Source organism: Camellia sinensis, chromosome 3 (assembly GCF_055761805.1).
Source record: "Camellia sinensis isolate YWXY chromosome 3, ASM5576180v1, whole genome shotgun sequence".
Classification (NCBI taxonomy): domain Eukaryota; kingdom Viridiplantae; phylum Streptophyta; class Magnoliopsida; order Ericales; family Theaceae; genus Camellia; species Camellia sinensis.
Genome location: NC_138963.1, coordinates 9,008,141 through 9,024,823, shown reverse-complemented (window position 1 = coordinate 9,024,823; position 16,683 = coordinate 9,008,141). Strand labels below are relative to the sequence as shown.

The following is a 16,683-nucleotide window of genomic DNA, read 5'->3' as shown; positions in this document are numbered from 1 at the left end:
AGGTTTTGAATTGAACAGGTATGAAACCTGTTGGTTTTGAAATCAAACAGATTTGAATCTGTTGGGTTACAATTCAAACAGATAACAAAAATGAGAAGGGCCTTGTTTGGGTGTACAGTAAATCTGGATCAGATTATTTCCGGTTTAATACGGGAAGGGCCCTGTTTGGATGTACAGAAAAACCAAACCACTTAATTTTATTTTACCAAAAATGAAATTAAATTCAAATATTTTTGACCAAAAAATATTAGTATTGGGCCGGACAAGCCCAACCCAACCGGACGGCAGCACGCATGTGGTGAATTTTGAATCCAATGGGACTAGCCCATTTTGCCCATAACCTCTCCCTCTAAAACACTTGGGTACCCCTTGGGGCACACCCTAAGTACCAAACTCATGTCTTATAAACCCATTCAAAACTTCCCACCAAATCAATGTGGGACAAGCCTTATTCAAACCTTTAAGGGTTTTCCACCAAAACTCCATTTCCATGGAGCACACTTTGGCTTCAATTTCCCATTCACTCGGTAATGGTTTTAAACAACCAAATATACCACGTGAATCACAACGCGGCATAGAACGCGTTACCATTTTGACCCGTGAAAATCGACGCACGGGGCCTACCTAAAAAATAGACCAAACTTAGGAAAAAATTCTGGTTTTACCCAGAATTTTATAACCATTTCCAACATCCATTCCATCAGAGATGAAGAGGCTAAGGTTCGTCCTTTTGTTGAATTTTTATACTTATTTTTCAATTTGAAAGCAAGCTTTGTATTACTTTCCATGTTGAATAGTTACTTTTGTCAATGGGAGATTGTGAGTATCTGTGGCACTTGTAAGCTGGAACAACAGCTGTCCTGATTTTGGATGATTTCTTTTTGTAACTTGTAACTTATGTTTGATGGAAATCTTGTGGAGTTAAAATGAACATGTGTAAAATTGGATTGTCTGTTTTTGTATATTTGATGAAAATTATGCTGTCATGTTGCTGTAAAATACACAGATCTGATTAAATGCTCTAGATTACTTGCACTGATTTGTGTCTTTTCTTTGTGGAGAAATTCTTTTTTGGACCTATTAAGCATGGGGCTTTTTGCGTTGTCTTATTTATGTATATGCCTGGTAAATAATTGCTGTGAATTATACATATAACCATTGACTTTATGCCATCTATCATTCTTGTTGAATGTGTTGTCTGATACATTGGAATTGGTCTTCTCTGTAGTTCAAGCTTTGCAAAGTTCGCTCCTTACAGTTCGGGCAGAAAGGTATCCCATACATCAACACTTATGATGGGCGGACTATTCGCTACCCTGATCCCCTTATGAAGGCCAACGGCACAATCAAACTTGACCTGGAGACAAACATGATCACTGATTTTATCAAGTTTGATGTTGGGAATGTTGTTATGGTGACTGGAGGAAGGAATAGGGGCCGTGTTGGTGTGATCAAGAACAGGGAGAAGCATAAGGGAAACTTTGACACCATTCATGTTCAGGATGCCACTGGTCATGAGTTTGCTACTCGTACGGGCAACGTGTTCACCATTGGAAAAGGTACAAAGCCATGGGTGTCTCTTCCCAAGGGCAAGGGTATCAAATTGTCTATCATTGAGGAGGCTAGGAAGAGGCTTGCTGCCCAAGCAGGTGCAGCTGCTTGAATTTTATGAATCAAGATTTGTTGTGGGCACCATTTTACTGTTGCGGATCGTGGGCACACCAGGGGACACTCACAAGCAAAAACACAAGAGTTTTAACGTGGTTCGGCAAACCGGCCTACGTCCACGGGAGCGATGTTGTTATATATCAACAAATGGAGGAGATTACACACTCTCAACTCACTGTCTCTCTATATAACACACTCACTCACACTCTCTGACAAACAGAAAATAGCTCTCACTAGCTCTCTCTGTTTTGTGCCTTCCTCTCAGCAATGTGTTTTGCCATTTGCCCTTGTCTACAACTCACCATCACCATTCCATTTTATACACCTTGGAGTAGGTGGGAGTGCCATTGGGTAGCCTCCATGCTTGACTTCGGCAGCCTCCTTCTTTGACATGGTTGGTAGCCTACTTCCTTGTTGACCAACCAAGGTGTGTTCACAAGACAATTTCCCCTTCACATGGGGTGAATTCAACAAATCACCCCCTCAACCCATGTGAGGTGATCCACTGCACACACTGCTGCTAATCTTGTCACGCCCAAATTCAACAAAGTCTGCATCTCTTCACTGAGATGCTTGCACCCCCTTGCCTGGAGTGCCCGGCACCCCCTCACTGGGGTGCCATGCAAAGCTTTACTTTGCAACTCTTTGAGATGGCATCTCTCCCTTCCATCCAGTCTTGGAGAGATCCCAATATGTCTCTAATTCAGGAGCAAAAGAAACTTTCTTTCCTGGGACATGCTTTGCTGTCTTGGTCTCTTTGCTCTGAGCTGTCTTTAAAATTGGCCGCAATGGCTCCGTCTTGTGCACCTCCGAACTGCCTCCATGCGTTCTTGTACACTTTGGTTGCCATGTCTGCTGGGCCCTATGTCTCTTCTGTGCATGTCTTGTACGTCTTGCCCGGTAAGTGACAGTAGCTCCGTCTGTCACAACCTTCTCCACAAGCCTGTACAGATTCCCCTCCAGTCGTCCATGTAGCATTACCGTATCTCCATGGATGACTTTGAGATTTCCTTTGCTAGATGTGAAGCTATAACCTTTCATGTCTAGCATACTTAAGGAAATTAGATTCTTCTTCAGTCTTGGCACGTGTCGGACTCCATCCAACGTGAAAATTTTTCCATCTTCCATTCTCAGCCGTACTGTTCCCATGCCAACAATCTTACTCACAGTGTTGTTAGCCACTCGAACAATACCTCCATCCTTGGCTTGGTAGGTAGAAAAAAGTTTCTTATCCATGCATATATGATATGTGCTTCCGGAATCTAAGATCCAGTCAGGTTTCGTCATACTCGACGAAACTGTAAATGCATACTCATCCTTAGCATTTACTGCAGCAGCGACATTTGATGAGCTCGCCTGTTCCTTTTGTGCTTTGTCCTCCTTGAGCTTTGCACAGTCTTTTATGAGGTGATCCTCCTGATCACAGTAATAACACTTTCTCCTGAAGCCTGACCTTGATTGCGAACGTCCTCTTGATTTGGATCTACCCCGTCTATCATTGGACCTACCTCTGCCTTGCTCATTTTCTGAGGCAACCATGGCATTTCCTTCTGGGTGTTTGCTACTGCTACCTTCCTGTTTCTTCATCGACTCATGAGAAATGAGCGTAGCAATCACCTCATCCAGTCCAAGAGCATCCTTCCCGTATAATAGAGTTGTCCTGAGATGCTCATATGATGCAGGTAGAGAGACCAGCAAGATCATAGCCCTATCTTCCTCCTGGGTCTTGTCTCCAATGGTGTCCAATTCCATTGTGATCCTATTGAACTCGTCCAGATGTTCTGTGAGGTTCGCACCTTCTGGCATTCTAAGTGTATATAGCTGCCTCTTTAGAGATAACCGGTTTGTCAAAGATTTTGACTTGTACCTCATCTCTAACTTTGCCCATAGCTCCGCCGGATCTACTTCACTGATGACTTCCCGGAGTGTGTTGTTCCCGAGATACAACTGAATTGTACTGTTTGCCAATTCCCTCAACTCCTCCCACTTGTCATCCTTTATGTCTTCCGGTTTGTTGGACTTTTTGAGAAGAGCTTTCACCAGACCTTCTCGTGTTAAAATGTTTTTCACCCTTTGCTGCCACAGGGTAAAGTCATTACTACCATTAAAAGGCTCAATCATGAAACTTGCGCCTTTTCCTGCCATTGTAAATTTCTTCCCTTTTTAAAGAAATTTCGATGTAAGAATCTGACCGTACGGATGGGTCCGGAATATTTCAAATAGTTGGAACGCACTATTGGGTCGCCAAAAACGGACTCCGAATGGCCTAGATCTAGCCAAAAGAGTTTGAATGCCTCCGATTCAAAAACTAACCGTACGGATGTGTCCGGAATACTCCAAATAGTTGGGACTCACTATTGGATCGCCAAAAACGGACTCCGAATGGCCTAGATCTAGCCAAAACAGTTTCAACGGTTCAGATTTGCTGAATCTGGTGCGCCTGAGAAGCACCAGATAATTCCTCCGGATTGGCAGGTCAACGGCTCGGTCAACGGCGCAGGCGGCGCGGTCAACGGCGGCTTGACGGCTGGTCAACCCGGCTTGGTCAGCGGCTCAGGCTGACTGGGCTGACACGTGTCTGACACGTGGCTGACACGTGGCTGACGTGTCGGCTGACGTGGTACGCGCGTGTATCACACGCGCCTTCCCCTACTCGTCTTCTTCCTCCGTCAGCGCGTGTGGCGCGTGGATGAGAGTGGGACCACGCGCCGGGTGCCTTAACGGCGCGTGTGGGTGCGTGTCGAGACTGTGACGCACGCGCCAACTTCTAGGAGCGCGTGAGGGCGCGTGGAGAGGCTTCTGGGCTCTGTTTTTGCTGTTCTGGACTCCTCTCCTCCTGACCTTCCTCCTGGTATGCTCAAAAGTGTATTTCGACCACTTCGAAATCTGGACACTTTCGGAAAAAACTCGATTTTTCTCCACCCGGGCTCTGATACCAATTGTTGCGGATCGTGGGCACACCAGGGGACACTCACAAGCAAAAACACAAGAGTTTTAACGTGGTTCGGCAAACCGGCCTACGTCCACGGGAGCGATGTTGTTATATATCAACAAATGGAGGAGATTACACACTCTCAACTCACTGTCTCTCTATATAACACACTCACTCACACTCTCTGACAAACAGAAAATAGCTCTCACTAGCTCTCTCTGTTTTGTGCCTTCCTCTCAGCAATGTGTTTTGCCATTTGCCCTTGTCTACAACTCACCATCACCATTCCATTTTATACACCTTGGAGTAGGTGGGAGTGCCATTGGGTAGCCTCCATGCTTGACTTCGGCAGCCTCCTTCTTTGACATGGTTGGTAGCCTACTTCCTTGTTGACCAACCAAGGTGTGTTCACAAGACAATTTCCCCTTCACATGGGGTGAATTCAACATTTACTATGTCAGGGTTTATGATAGAAACTTGCGTTTTGTCCTTTTTATTTCTTAGTTCAATATCAAACTAAATTTTGTTGCTGCAGATTTTGTTAGACTCTGTTGGGTGATTTAGTAATTGAACAATGTTGGTCTTTTGCCATATTTCTTGAGATTATTTATTTGTTGTGATTATGTTGGTTACTGTTAAGATTTTATGCGGAACAATTTGGCTTTATGGTACGTGTCCAATGTCAATAGAATTTTGAAAAAGCCAGTTCTACGGGATTTGAGTTTGGTCTGAGTTTCATATTTTGATAGTCACTTCTCAGCTAGGCATTGTATCATTCATTTCTGGTTCTTGATGGAGGATCACCAGAATAACATCAGAATTTTCTGCCTGAAAACTGGTTGCCTGTTGCTTGATTGCTGTCAAGTTCTTTTGTTTGGGTGCATACTATTTTCAATTACCTGAAAATTCTCTAGGCTTATGGAGTGTATTTTTTGCAAATAGTTCTCTATTTATTTGTTTATTAATCAATGCCCTTTACATACTTTACACCTCATTTTGCATTCCCTCAACAAAAAAGGGCTTTTGCAAGTTTTAGAGAGAGGGAGAGCGTGGGAAGATGTAAAGCACCTGCCCTAAATGAGTTGAAATAGAATGGTCATTTGAGCTTTGTATTTCCTATCTCATGTTTGGTATGTCTTATTCAAGTGATAAAATATGTGAAGGCATATTTCTTATTTTGTACATAAGAAATAATCATTTCATTTCATCATAAAATTATCATAAAACGTTATCAATTAGCTATAACTATCATTCTGTTTTGCTACCACCACTATTCTACTATCATACCACTATGATTGTCACAACCACCACAAACTAGCTTACTACCACCACCATCTTACTACCACTATTATAACAACCACTAATGCCACCATCAATTCCACCCCTTTCATAACTATCATGTGCTATTTGAATTTTTAAGTTGTTAAAAAAAAAAAATCTATTTTTATTAATTTAAAGGCATAACCAAATATAAGAATAAAAATTATTATCATAATCTCATACCATTTCATATTGACAATCAAACAATAAAACAAAATTCAACTTTGTATTCAATTTTCAACTCATTACTAAACATGGGATTGATTAAAAAAATAAAATAGAAAGGAAAAATTATGATATATACCCCTCAAACGATATCTATCATATGTATTTTATAATTAAAGAAAAAATGGTATAATTTCATACTTTTTGAGTTATAATTAAAGAAAAAAAAATTGACGTAAAGTGCATATGGTATGGTATGGAATGAGTGGTGTACGGTAGAATTATCAGAAATCAAATGGATCTAAGGTCCTGTTTGTTTGGAGAGTTAGAGAGGAGATTGGGATTGATAGTAAGGTGAGACCTATTAACATTGTGTTTGTTTTGAGAGATGGGGAGAGAATTGATGTGAGTTCCGGATTATGAATCCCCTTGGAGAGGGGATTCGGATGAGCCTCCAAGACTTGGTATTAGAAAAATAGTCTGTCAGATTAGAAATTTTTTATTTTTTTATTTTATTTTTTACATATTGGGCATTTTTTTTAACATTAATGTTTAATTTTTTTATATTTTTTGTTAAGTAAAAATCATTATTTTATTTGTTTTATTTTTAATATTTTTTATTTTTTTAAATTTTTTTACATGTTAGGTATTTTTTTAAAACATTAATGTTTAATAATTTTGTATTTATTTATTTATTTATTTTATTATTTTATATATATTTTATATAAAAATAATTTAATAATTCCTACCCTAACCATTATCATTAAAATAAACATAATTTTATTTAGGACATTAATTTAGACTCCCATAAAACACCCACCCCACAACCCCCTCACACACATAGAGGTTGGGGATTGAGTGAGAAGAAAAAAAAAAAAAAAAATTGACCAATCAAAACTAAAGGGGTCAAGAGGGTGACCGTCAAAAAGGGTCTCAACCTTTTTATTCTTTTATTTAATTCTTTCAATCAATCCTAATTTTATTTAATTCTTTCAATCAATCCCTTTTACTCTGTGAATTCTCTCCATTCAAGTTCCGAAAACGAACGGGATGAGGTCAGGTGTTAATGATATTTGCGAAGGGGGAGAGAAGCTGTTAAAGATACAGTTAGTCGACGGACCAAAATCCTAGCTCCAGTCTTTTATCTTGTGTTTGGTTGGAGAATTTAGAAAGGAATTTAGAAAGAAAAAAAAAAATGTGTAAAACTATGTAAAATTTAAATATATTTTTTTCACATTTCACCAATTATTTTGATTTTCTTTTTCAAATCTTTCACCCAAACACAACATTTTTTTTTTCAAATTGAACAGTCCTCTAAGCAAACACAACATTAGCAGTTCTCAAATCAAAATCAACAGCAACATGGAGGTGGAGGTGGAGGTGGAGGTGGAGGATGAGGATCCATACACTTCAATCCTCCTCCTCCAAGAAGAAGTCATCTGCTACCCAATACAATCTCTTCAACCTCAACCTCAACAACAACAACAACACGCTATTCTTCGTCTAATCCAAGCAGACCAGACGGAGACCCTGCACGAGTGTTGCTTCATCCATCATTTTCCCCACGATTACGGCGCCATCATTCCTCCTCAATCTCTCCCTGACTATCTCTGCCTCACTCCTACCACCATTACCCACAATGATTATGATAATGATCACAATGAGAATGAGAATGAGAATGAGAATACCCCCCTTGTCCCCCTACCCTTGTTGACGGAGACGCATCCTCCTTGTTTTGTGTCCTACCAAATCCTATCCCCAACACCATCACCACAACCTCCTCCTGTACAATGACAGCTTGAGGAGCAGGAGTGTCTCTGCCTTTCACAATTGCCAAGACTAGAGGGATTTTTCCACCAGGTAAATCCATCTCTCTCCTTTTTCACTGACTTTAGGGCTATTCCCAATTTACAATCACTTTGGATGGGAAAGAAAACCCTTTTCTCATGATTTTATAAATTGGGTGAGAAATAGTGAGAAAATTAACTCTTTTATTAAGTCCATTTCATTTCTCACCACTTTTGGTTAGATTTGCTAAGAAATAAATTGATTGGTTAAAATGCAAAGAGAAAAAAATAAAAATAAATACTCATGTTCCTCTATTACATTATTTAATTTTTTAATCATTCAAACTACATGATAGTGACACTATAATTTCTTTTCTTTTCACGATCCAAATGGAGAAACTTTTTGGCTTCTCATCCTCATCCAAATCAATACCCCCCAAAAAAAAAAGAAAAATTCTTGAGAGAGGGAATTTAACTCTTTCGATAATACACTTTGAACATGGATTTATCAACAATTTGAAAGTGCCCTTGTAATGTGCAACTCACAAATGGTAGAGGAGAGTGAGAGAGTTTGGTGAGGCATCAAATGAAGCAGTTGGTGACCACATTACAAAATGTAGTTACAGAGCACATGCTTAAATCTTCTACACTACTGGGCAGTGCAGTGTATTGACAAAGGAGAAGATTAAGCAAGCATTCAAAATGATTTCAAGATAGTTCAAGAATCCTAATTTTGAGATGTAAGAATTTTGTGATATGATCTTATAATTGTGGGTATTTTGGGACAGGACAGGAGAACAGAGGGACTTTGGAATCCCATGTTTTCAAGATATCTCTCATAGCTCAACAATTATATCTATCTTGGATGGGATTAAATTTAGTGCTGATCTTTTAGTTATAATGCTTATCTACTACTTAATATCTCTAACTTGACAAAAAATTAGCTTAAACAAACTTATAACATCATGGGTGGACTATCTATGTGTGAAGGAGTGAGAGTGAGAGTGAGAGAGGTGCACACACAATCAACACAATCACAAGGCACTGAAAGAAAAACCAACCAACCGTTTGACCAGTGGGCCCATCACAACCTCCCTTGGATGCAATGGAAATGAGAATCTTTGGTAGGAGGCATAAGTGGGAAAAGCACAGTCCAAAGCTACTCTGCCTAATCAATAATCTCCATTTGTTCTCAATACGCTCCTTCTACTCTCTCTCTCATCACTATGTTAGTTTTCCTTAAATAATTCTAGAGTCCCTACTATTTTTCCATATGACAAATATGTCCTTGTAAAAGGAAATTAATCTAATAGAATTTTTTTTTGTAGCTTAGGTCTAAGTTATGTGTCAGACGCTTAGGTTGTGTTTGAATCTTGTAAGTGACAAAAATATAAGCTAAATTTGTCACTTTTTTTCCTCTACAAATCCTTATTTAAATTCTAAGATTCAAACACAACCTTGAGATTTAGTTCGTGTGAATTTTTAATTTCTATTTAAAAAAAAAAATGATCTTTGATTGGATAGGACTTGTATGTACTTCATTCAGAAAAGTTACTGACGCTAAAAAAAAAAAATGCAGAGAAAATGAAATGTACGGTTTAGATTCAAATTTGATATGATGTGGATCCTACCCAAGTTGAAATTGCGCCAACCTATTTCATTTTTTCTGCAATTTTTTTTTGGTGGTGTTCATGGCATTGTTGTGTTTTGTCATTTTGAGAGGACATTGTTGGCATTGTAGTTTAACCAAAGGGTAAATGGTTGCAAAAGTTGATATATTTTAGTACAAAGAAGGCTTTCTGTCTTCATGGATGTTGCTCTCTGCTAAGTAGGATGCTTTTTGGTGTTTAGCATTGCAGCATTAGTTTATTAGTGGAGGGAGGTTGGGAATGAGAATATATACATATTTATATACAAATATATATATTTTTATGTGTATAGAAGGGAAGGTTGTGAAGGAGCTATGTGGAGATGGAAAGATGGAAGGGGTGGATGATGAGTTTCAACTTCAAGAAATCACTTCACTTGCCAATAAAGAGCATGTTTGTTAAGGACAATTCATGCCTCACATACGAGGCCCAAGGTAAGATTTTTAATATTAAAAAAATTAATTTGCTCTTTCTCTTCTTCCTGACATCCCGAAAAAGTTTTGTTTATAGCTTATATAGCTTAAAATTTGAAATCACACATTTAAGTAATTTTACTTTGAAAAGTTAGTTTAATGTTAGTCTAATACTCTCCCTCCGACATACATGGTGTGCTACTGGCAGGGAATGGGCATGGATTGGTTAGTCTTTACAAGGACATGGAAGCTTGTGAAGGATATGCAGACATACAAGTGATGTGGGAGATGATTCACTCTTCGCACCCACCTATTGGTCGTAAAAACAGAAATAGCAAGAGGGCTTCTCAATGGAGATTATTATTATGTTTCAAGCCAACGTAAATATTGTCTACCCTTTTGAAAAAGAAAAAAAAAAACAGGTTTTGGATAGTTTTCATACACATTGTGTTTTGTGTCACTTTTTTTGGATTTAATTTGCAGCAGTGTACAAAATTCTCTGATACATCTTTTTGAAGATTATAGATTTCTCTGATACATCATTTTGATCCAACAGGCTCATATGGTTCTGTATACTTCAACTTGATCTAAATTTGTGTGGTTCATGTAAGCTAATACTTAATTTGGCAAGTATAGGTATTTAATATTCCTCTTTGGTGACAATTTTCAGAGTCACTTGCAAAATTGCTTCATCAATATAGTGTTCCTCACGGGGAATTTTTTATTTTTTTTTTAAAATTTTTGTTTATTGACATATTCCAGAAAATTAAGTCTACTTTTCAAAAAAAATTAAGTTTTTTTTTTTAGTGAATTTTTTTTTAAATATTTTACATAATTTTTTTTTATTTTTTAGATTATCTAATCTAAATAAGTTTAAGAAGTATAATATATTTGTGAATTTTTTTTTTTTAAATTTACTAAATAAAAAAGTATAAAAATTTCATATATTTTTATATTTTATTGTATTCAATGAATTTTTTAAAATTTTTGTACAATTTTTTATTTTATTTTTTAAGTGTATTAAGATTAAATGAACCTGAAAATTAAAAAAAATTTAAAATGTTTAAAAAAAATTAAAAAAACGAATTTAAAACTCAAAAAATTATTTTTGAAAATTCAAAATCAAACAGGGTTAGTATCTTCCACCCAAGTATTTTGTGAATCCTTGATATAGTAGAGTGGATGTGAGTTTCAAGTATATCATCAAAGATGTAGCAGGACAAAAAAATAAACAAATAAAAAAATCGAAGAAATTACCATGAGGCTTCGAGAAAAAGGAAAGATTAGAAGCTACTTATACTCCATAAAAACAAGGTCTTAACTAATAGTCTGATATTACATTTTATTGTATTTTCCACTAATAACTAAGTTTATTATTTTTGAGTTCGAGTTGAGCTGATTGTGTCTTCATCTAAGCACTAAAACACAAACTTACTGACAACACCTTAAGAGAAAAGGATACAATTTTTAGACAAAAATGAAAATTACAGTAGAAATCTTCAAAACACACCATCACCCTCATGTAGGAGCATCTGATCGAAGTGCCACACCCCTGCATGTGCCCAAAAAACAAAAAAACAAACACATAAGATCATGGGGAAAGAAGACAATGGCAACAACAGATCCAAATTTTGATAGAGATTAAAAAAGAAAAAACAAAGAACAAAAAGAAAGAGAAGCTGATAATGAACAGTGACAATGAAACTTGTTTTATACCGTGTCCTTTCCCAACCATCCGCAACTGAGTAACATATTCCGCGATTTTCTTTATAGCTTCAACCTGGCAAACGAAATAAGAAGGGGGTTGGGAGGAATCAAATGATATTATAAAACTTACACAAGAAAACAGTTTTTGGAGATTATGTTTTAGAAATTTTTTCAGAAAACAATTTTTGGAGAAAAATTTCAAACAAGAAAACATAAAACAGAAACAATACTAATATTGAAGTATATATGATAGTCAAATTGTTGCTTTAGATGAGTGATTTCTTTTACCCCTAGTCACTTGTCAAAGATAATAAGCAATGAGCAGATAAATTAAATGGCATCTTTCATTGAATTCTACGCATGAAAATATGTTAGAACATGTCTTCTAATGAACCATGGAAAAATGGTCATTTAGATACAAAGAAGTACAGAAATAGGCATTTATCTAAAACAAAGTAAAAGATGAAGTTCTTAACTGACCTGCTCGGTTAAAAATTCACTCTCAATAAACTCACACATTTGAGGATCATTGTTTCGATCGGCCACCTGTTGTCAAGAACAGAGCATGTAAGGTGATTAGTCTTAGTGTCATGTCACGAACCAACGTTTTAAACTCATACACAATGAGTTATATTTGAGCAAATGTTTTGTCACACTAAATACCTAAAAAATAAATAAATAAATAAAATTCAAGAGAATGAATTCAAAATAAGAAAACTAGACATAGGGAGTGAAGGATATCTTACAGCATGCAAGCTCAGCAGTTTCTCATTCGTTAACTTCTCCAAGGACAAAGCCAGTTCCATTGCTGAAATCATCAAATCACAGACGACAAGAGTTGCTTACACAGGATATTATAGTAATCACTGTTTAGAACTAAATAACAACATGACCCTTGAAGCAATTTGGACATGATCATTTTAAGGCTTAAATGATACACACAATCACACGAATGCACAAGCATTTTGTGAATATGTAACAGACATTACCGTACAACGTGTAAAAGAAATGGCTACTTACCAAACAATGCATCACCCTTCTCAACATGATCAAATTCAGAAAGGGGCAGCAATATAGAGTGTAGTTTCACTCTTCCTCCACGTTTGTTCTAATTTTAATCAAAAGAAGTAACAGTGTTATACAAGTAATTAGAATTTTTTTTAGATGATTTGAATATAAAGGGAAAATGAGAAGGAAACACATGATATTAGACAAACACCTGGTATTTCATGAACTTTTCAGCGTGTTCCCTTTCTTCTTCACTTGACTCCTTGAAAAATCTGAATGTAACAAGATCATATATTTAAGTAATAAGTTGTACAAATAACAAAAATACAATGCTTAAAAAAGAAAAAAGAAAAAAAAAATGAGGATTTTGTAGATTTGTTACTTGGCAAGACCCTTAAGAGCAACATTGTCCCTGTCGAAGTAGGCGAACATGGCGTGATACACATAGGACACATTATATTCCACACTGTGATGACAAAGATAGAATTGTTAGAAACCCAAAAACAAAATAAGAAGATAATAAATAAATTTTCTAAGCAGAGAAATTTTGGAATGCAGACTGAGCCTGCCTTTTTCATGTATACAAAATGGAAAATTCTAATATACACACCCCTTGAAAGGTGTACTATATGCCCCCTAGTTATACTATTTTCTTCTTTAGTTATGACCAATTTTTTTCCTTTAATTGTGACATTATTTTAATTATGACTCATGAGATCTTTAATTATATGTCTCATTTTGTCTTTAGTTATAACTTAGAAAGTATAAAATTATGTCATTTTCTTCTTTAGTTATAAAGTGCATATTTAAAGGTGTGTATCATAATGTTTCCTATACAAAATTTTGAAAACAAATGTAGGAAAATACAAAGTATAAGACACTCTCCACACAAACTATATACGAAAAGTAATAATAGATGGAATTCACCTAAGAAGTACGGACACGAATATAGACATAGACAATGGTATTGATAAGGGACAAAAATATATATATATATATATTTTTGTGTACTATGTATATGAAGATACATAGATATGAGATTAATATATGTGTGTGTTTTTATTTTATTTTTTACTCTTTCTTTCTTTTTTTCTTTTTATATATAGTTTGACCTCAAATTATCTTTCTAAAATTATATAAAGGTATTGGGACATGGCTAAACACTGGAGACGCGTGTACATGAAGTGTCTTAACGTATTCTACAAAAAAAATAATAATTATAAATTTGACATGGCACATGGTACGTCGAGACACGTGTTTCTTTGACGTGTCAGACACAACACTCATCTTAGAGTGTTGGTTCTTCTTAGCAAAATGATAAAGATTAAGGGGTGTGTTTGGTAATTAACTTTTTCAATAATTTTTTTTTAAATGTGTAAAAAAAATAAAGAGAGTGAGTTAACTTTTTGTAGTTACTTTAGTCACTTCCCAAACACTCTTATTTAGGCCTCATTTGGAAATAAGCTATTTTAATAATTTTTTGACTTTTTCACTAAAATATGATATAAAAAAATTAGCATGTTTAGAATGACTTTTTGACTTTTTACAAAAAGATATGTAAAAATCTTGACCTAATAACCTTGAGGTTATGGATTTAAATCTCGGACCAACCACTTTGTGTACTACGTCAAAAATTAGGTGTGTACCTAATTTTTTTCCTTCCAAATACACATTAATATGTACTATTTAACCGTTGTTTTTTTACCAAAAAAATATGCAAAAAATAGAAAGAAAAAGAAAAATTATAATTATTTAGTGCTCATTAGGCACCACATGGCGATGATCCTCACCGATCACAATATGCCATGCCCTCTTGTTTCACAATCACCTAATACAAAATCCTAGATCTCACATTCTCTGCCAATCACAACACCCTTGAGACGCCACCTGGTGGTGCTCCAAGACTGACCAATAACTTCTCAGAGAAAAGAAAATCTTTGGATTTTTTATTTTATTTTATTTTTTTTGTGTAGTTTGTTATTTTTATGACTTTTTTAATAACTTTTTTTTTTTATTTTTAGACTAAAACTAAGAATTGCGAAATGACGCCTTAATATTTGATTCAATAAAATAAAATAGAATGATTTCATAGAATGACTATTCTTTATGGTTTCATTTATAATATATTTTGCACTAGTTTATTTTTTAGTAAATCGATATTTCCATGAAATAATTATTTTATTTTGTTTTATTCCAATAAAACAGAAAGATCTGAGGAAAAGAGAGAACTAAGGAGAATTCAATTAAAAACGGAGATCGAAAACAGAGCTCACTTGATCTGTTCATTGATCGCAGCTTCACAATCCTCCGCAAACCTTTGGCGAGCAAGCGAAATCTGGGGAGCGATTGGGACCATCAGATCCTCCTTCTTCACCTCCTCAAATGGCTGAAACACCACCCCTGTCAGCGCCAAATCACCGCTCATCGCGGCCGAGACCACCAGCGCGCCGCCTCGCCTTTTCGGAACCACAACACTCATAGCAGAGGAAGAGGAAGAAGATGATGAGTTCAAGCCCAAGCCCAAGGCTGCCCCAAGACTAGCCCCTTGCATTCTAGAGAGAGAAAACATTGTTTCAGAGAGAGAGAGAGATATTGGAAGAAGAATGAGGAATTTGAGTGAAAATGGTGAATTTGGAGAGAAATCTGAGTGAGATGTATAAATAGTGGGGGAGAGAGAATTCGAGTGGCACACGATTCATTTGCAGCCGTTGAATGAGTTGACACGTGGATGGCTTAGATTTAGAGGCGTGTGGCGGGCTCGTGGCTTTTATCTAAAATCTAGCCGGAATCTTGAAAATATACGGTACATGTCACTGTCAAAGGACCCAGAGGAATCCTCTATTCAAAGCCTCTTTTCACACTAGGATTGCGACAAAATGTTTCGAAACTCGGTTTTGACTCACTCCGAGTCGACTATTTAGGTTGAGTGGAAGAAAAATATGATTACGTCTATCTCACAATAAGTGGTTATTAATTTCAATTTAGGTTGAAAAAGTTGTATAAAAGAATGTCACAGTTGTAAACAAAAAAAATACACTAATTTTAGTTGTTTTGAATATTTATAATTGATGACCAAGAAATGAAACTTACCAAATTGTGTCCTGATTATAAGTAGGCTTAGCGGGACAGTAACAATGACCACCTAGGTTGGTTAAGCAAACTTAGGGACCAAGACCACCGACTGCAAATGAGTGGTTGACCCTTTACTAATTCGCAGTAGCATCAGACGCGATGAATAGATAACGTCGAAGGCATACTTTCTACATACCACATAAATTTATAGACGTACCATGATACGACCTTTGATGGAGATACGTAACATGACATCTATGAGACGAGCCCATAAATAAGAAATACTAACTAATGTATACATACACAATTTTCAGACTAACACTAACTTGATCAACAGAGGATTAGGCCTATATGACCACTGAGCCAACTCATTAGAGCCCTTTAGAATTGAGTTGACTCAATGACATTTCTGAGTCGAGACACCTTAAAAAACGTTCATGCATCTAGCTAACTAACAAAGTTCATCTCTTTTGTCTTCTATGTAAGACTTGAAAAACATGTTGACCAACGGATGGTGCAACGAAGAAGAGGGTAGCATCCTCCCGTGTTCCCTTCACATTTTGTGTTTTATTTTAATGCAAGGAGTCTTTTATAAAATCCAAAAAATCCATACTGTTTGTTTATATTCTGTTTTTTCATTTTACATATAAAATAGAAATTAATTTGATAAAAAATAAACATTAAAAAATATTGGTTTAAGCTTATTTTTGAAAGTTCTGTTTTTTTGCTCACAGGTTAGACTAGGCTGCTTTACACGGACCAATATTGGATCATCATGCTTTATCCCACTGTTTGTTAATTTTTTTGGGCACAAGATTGCGGTTAGTATGTTAATAATTAGACTACAAAGCAGGCTAACGTTACTCTGTAGACTTGAAATTGACAATTGGCTGGAGTCCAGTCTGCCCCTTATTCTGTCTTTTTTTTTTTTTTTGTGTGTGTGTGGTTCTTTTCCCATTTAT

General features: G+C 36.2%; 1 protein-coding gene and 1 long non-coding RNA gene across 2 annotated transcripts; one reads left to right on the top strand and one right to left on the bottom strand.

The window, feature by feature from the left end:
- Positions 1-7,460: 7,460 nt before the first annotated feature.
- Positions 7,461-10,661, top strand: LOC114314631 (uncharacterized). Its single transcript, XR_003647520.2, has 3 exons — positions 7,461-7,945; positions 9,814-9,955; positions 10,143-10,661. It is a non-coding gene; the product is annotated as an uncharacterized LOC114314631 (long non-coding RNA).
- Positions 10,662-11,206: 545 nt separating this feature from the next.
- Positions 11,207-15,293, bottom strand: LOC114314630 (ferritin-4, chloroplastic). Its single transcript, XM_028261100.2, has 8 exons — positions 14,923-15,293; positions 13,032-13,115; positions 12,861-12,921; positions 12,662-12,749; positions 12,388-12,449; positions 12,122-12,187; positions 11,651-11,714; positions 11,207-11,486 (listed from the first exon to the last, which is right to left on the bottom strand). Exons 1-8 carry the CDS (start codon positions 15,216-15,218, stop codon positions 11,434-11,436), a joined length of 774 nt encoding a protein of 257 aa, XP_028116901.2. The 5' UTR covers positions 15,219-15,293; the 3' UTR covers positions 11,207-11,433.
- Positions 15,294-16,683: the final 1,390 nt, after the last annotated feature.

Excerpts from the sequence above, each read along its gene's own strand:
- LOC114314630 (XM_028261100.2), bottom strand. The coding sequence starts at position 15,218 with ATGTTTTCTCTCTCTAGAATGCAAGGGGCTAGTCTTGGGGCAGCCTTG. Across the intron at positions 12,450-12,661 it reads GAAGGGTGATGCATTGTTTG|CAATGGAACTGGCTTTGTCC; the intron begins GTAAGTAGCCAT and ends TGATGATTTCAG. Across the intron at positions 11,715-12,121 it reads GTGAATTTTTAACCGAGCAG|GTTGAAGCTATAAAGAAAAT; the intron begins GTCAGTTAAGAA and ends TTCGTTTGCCAG.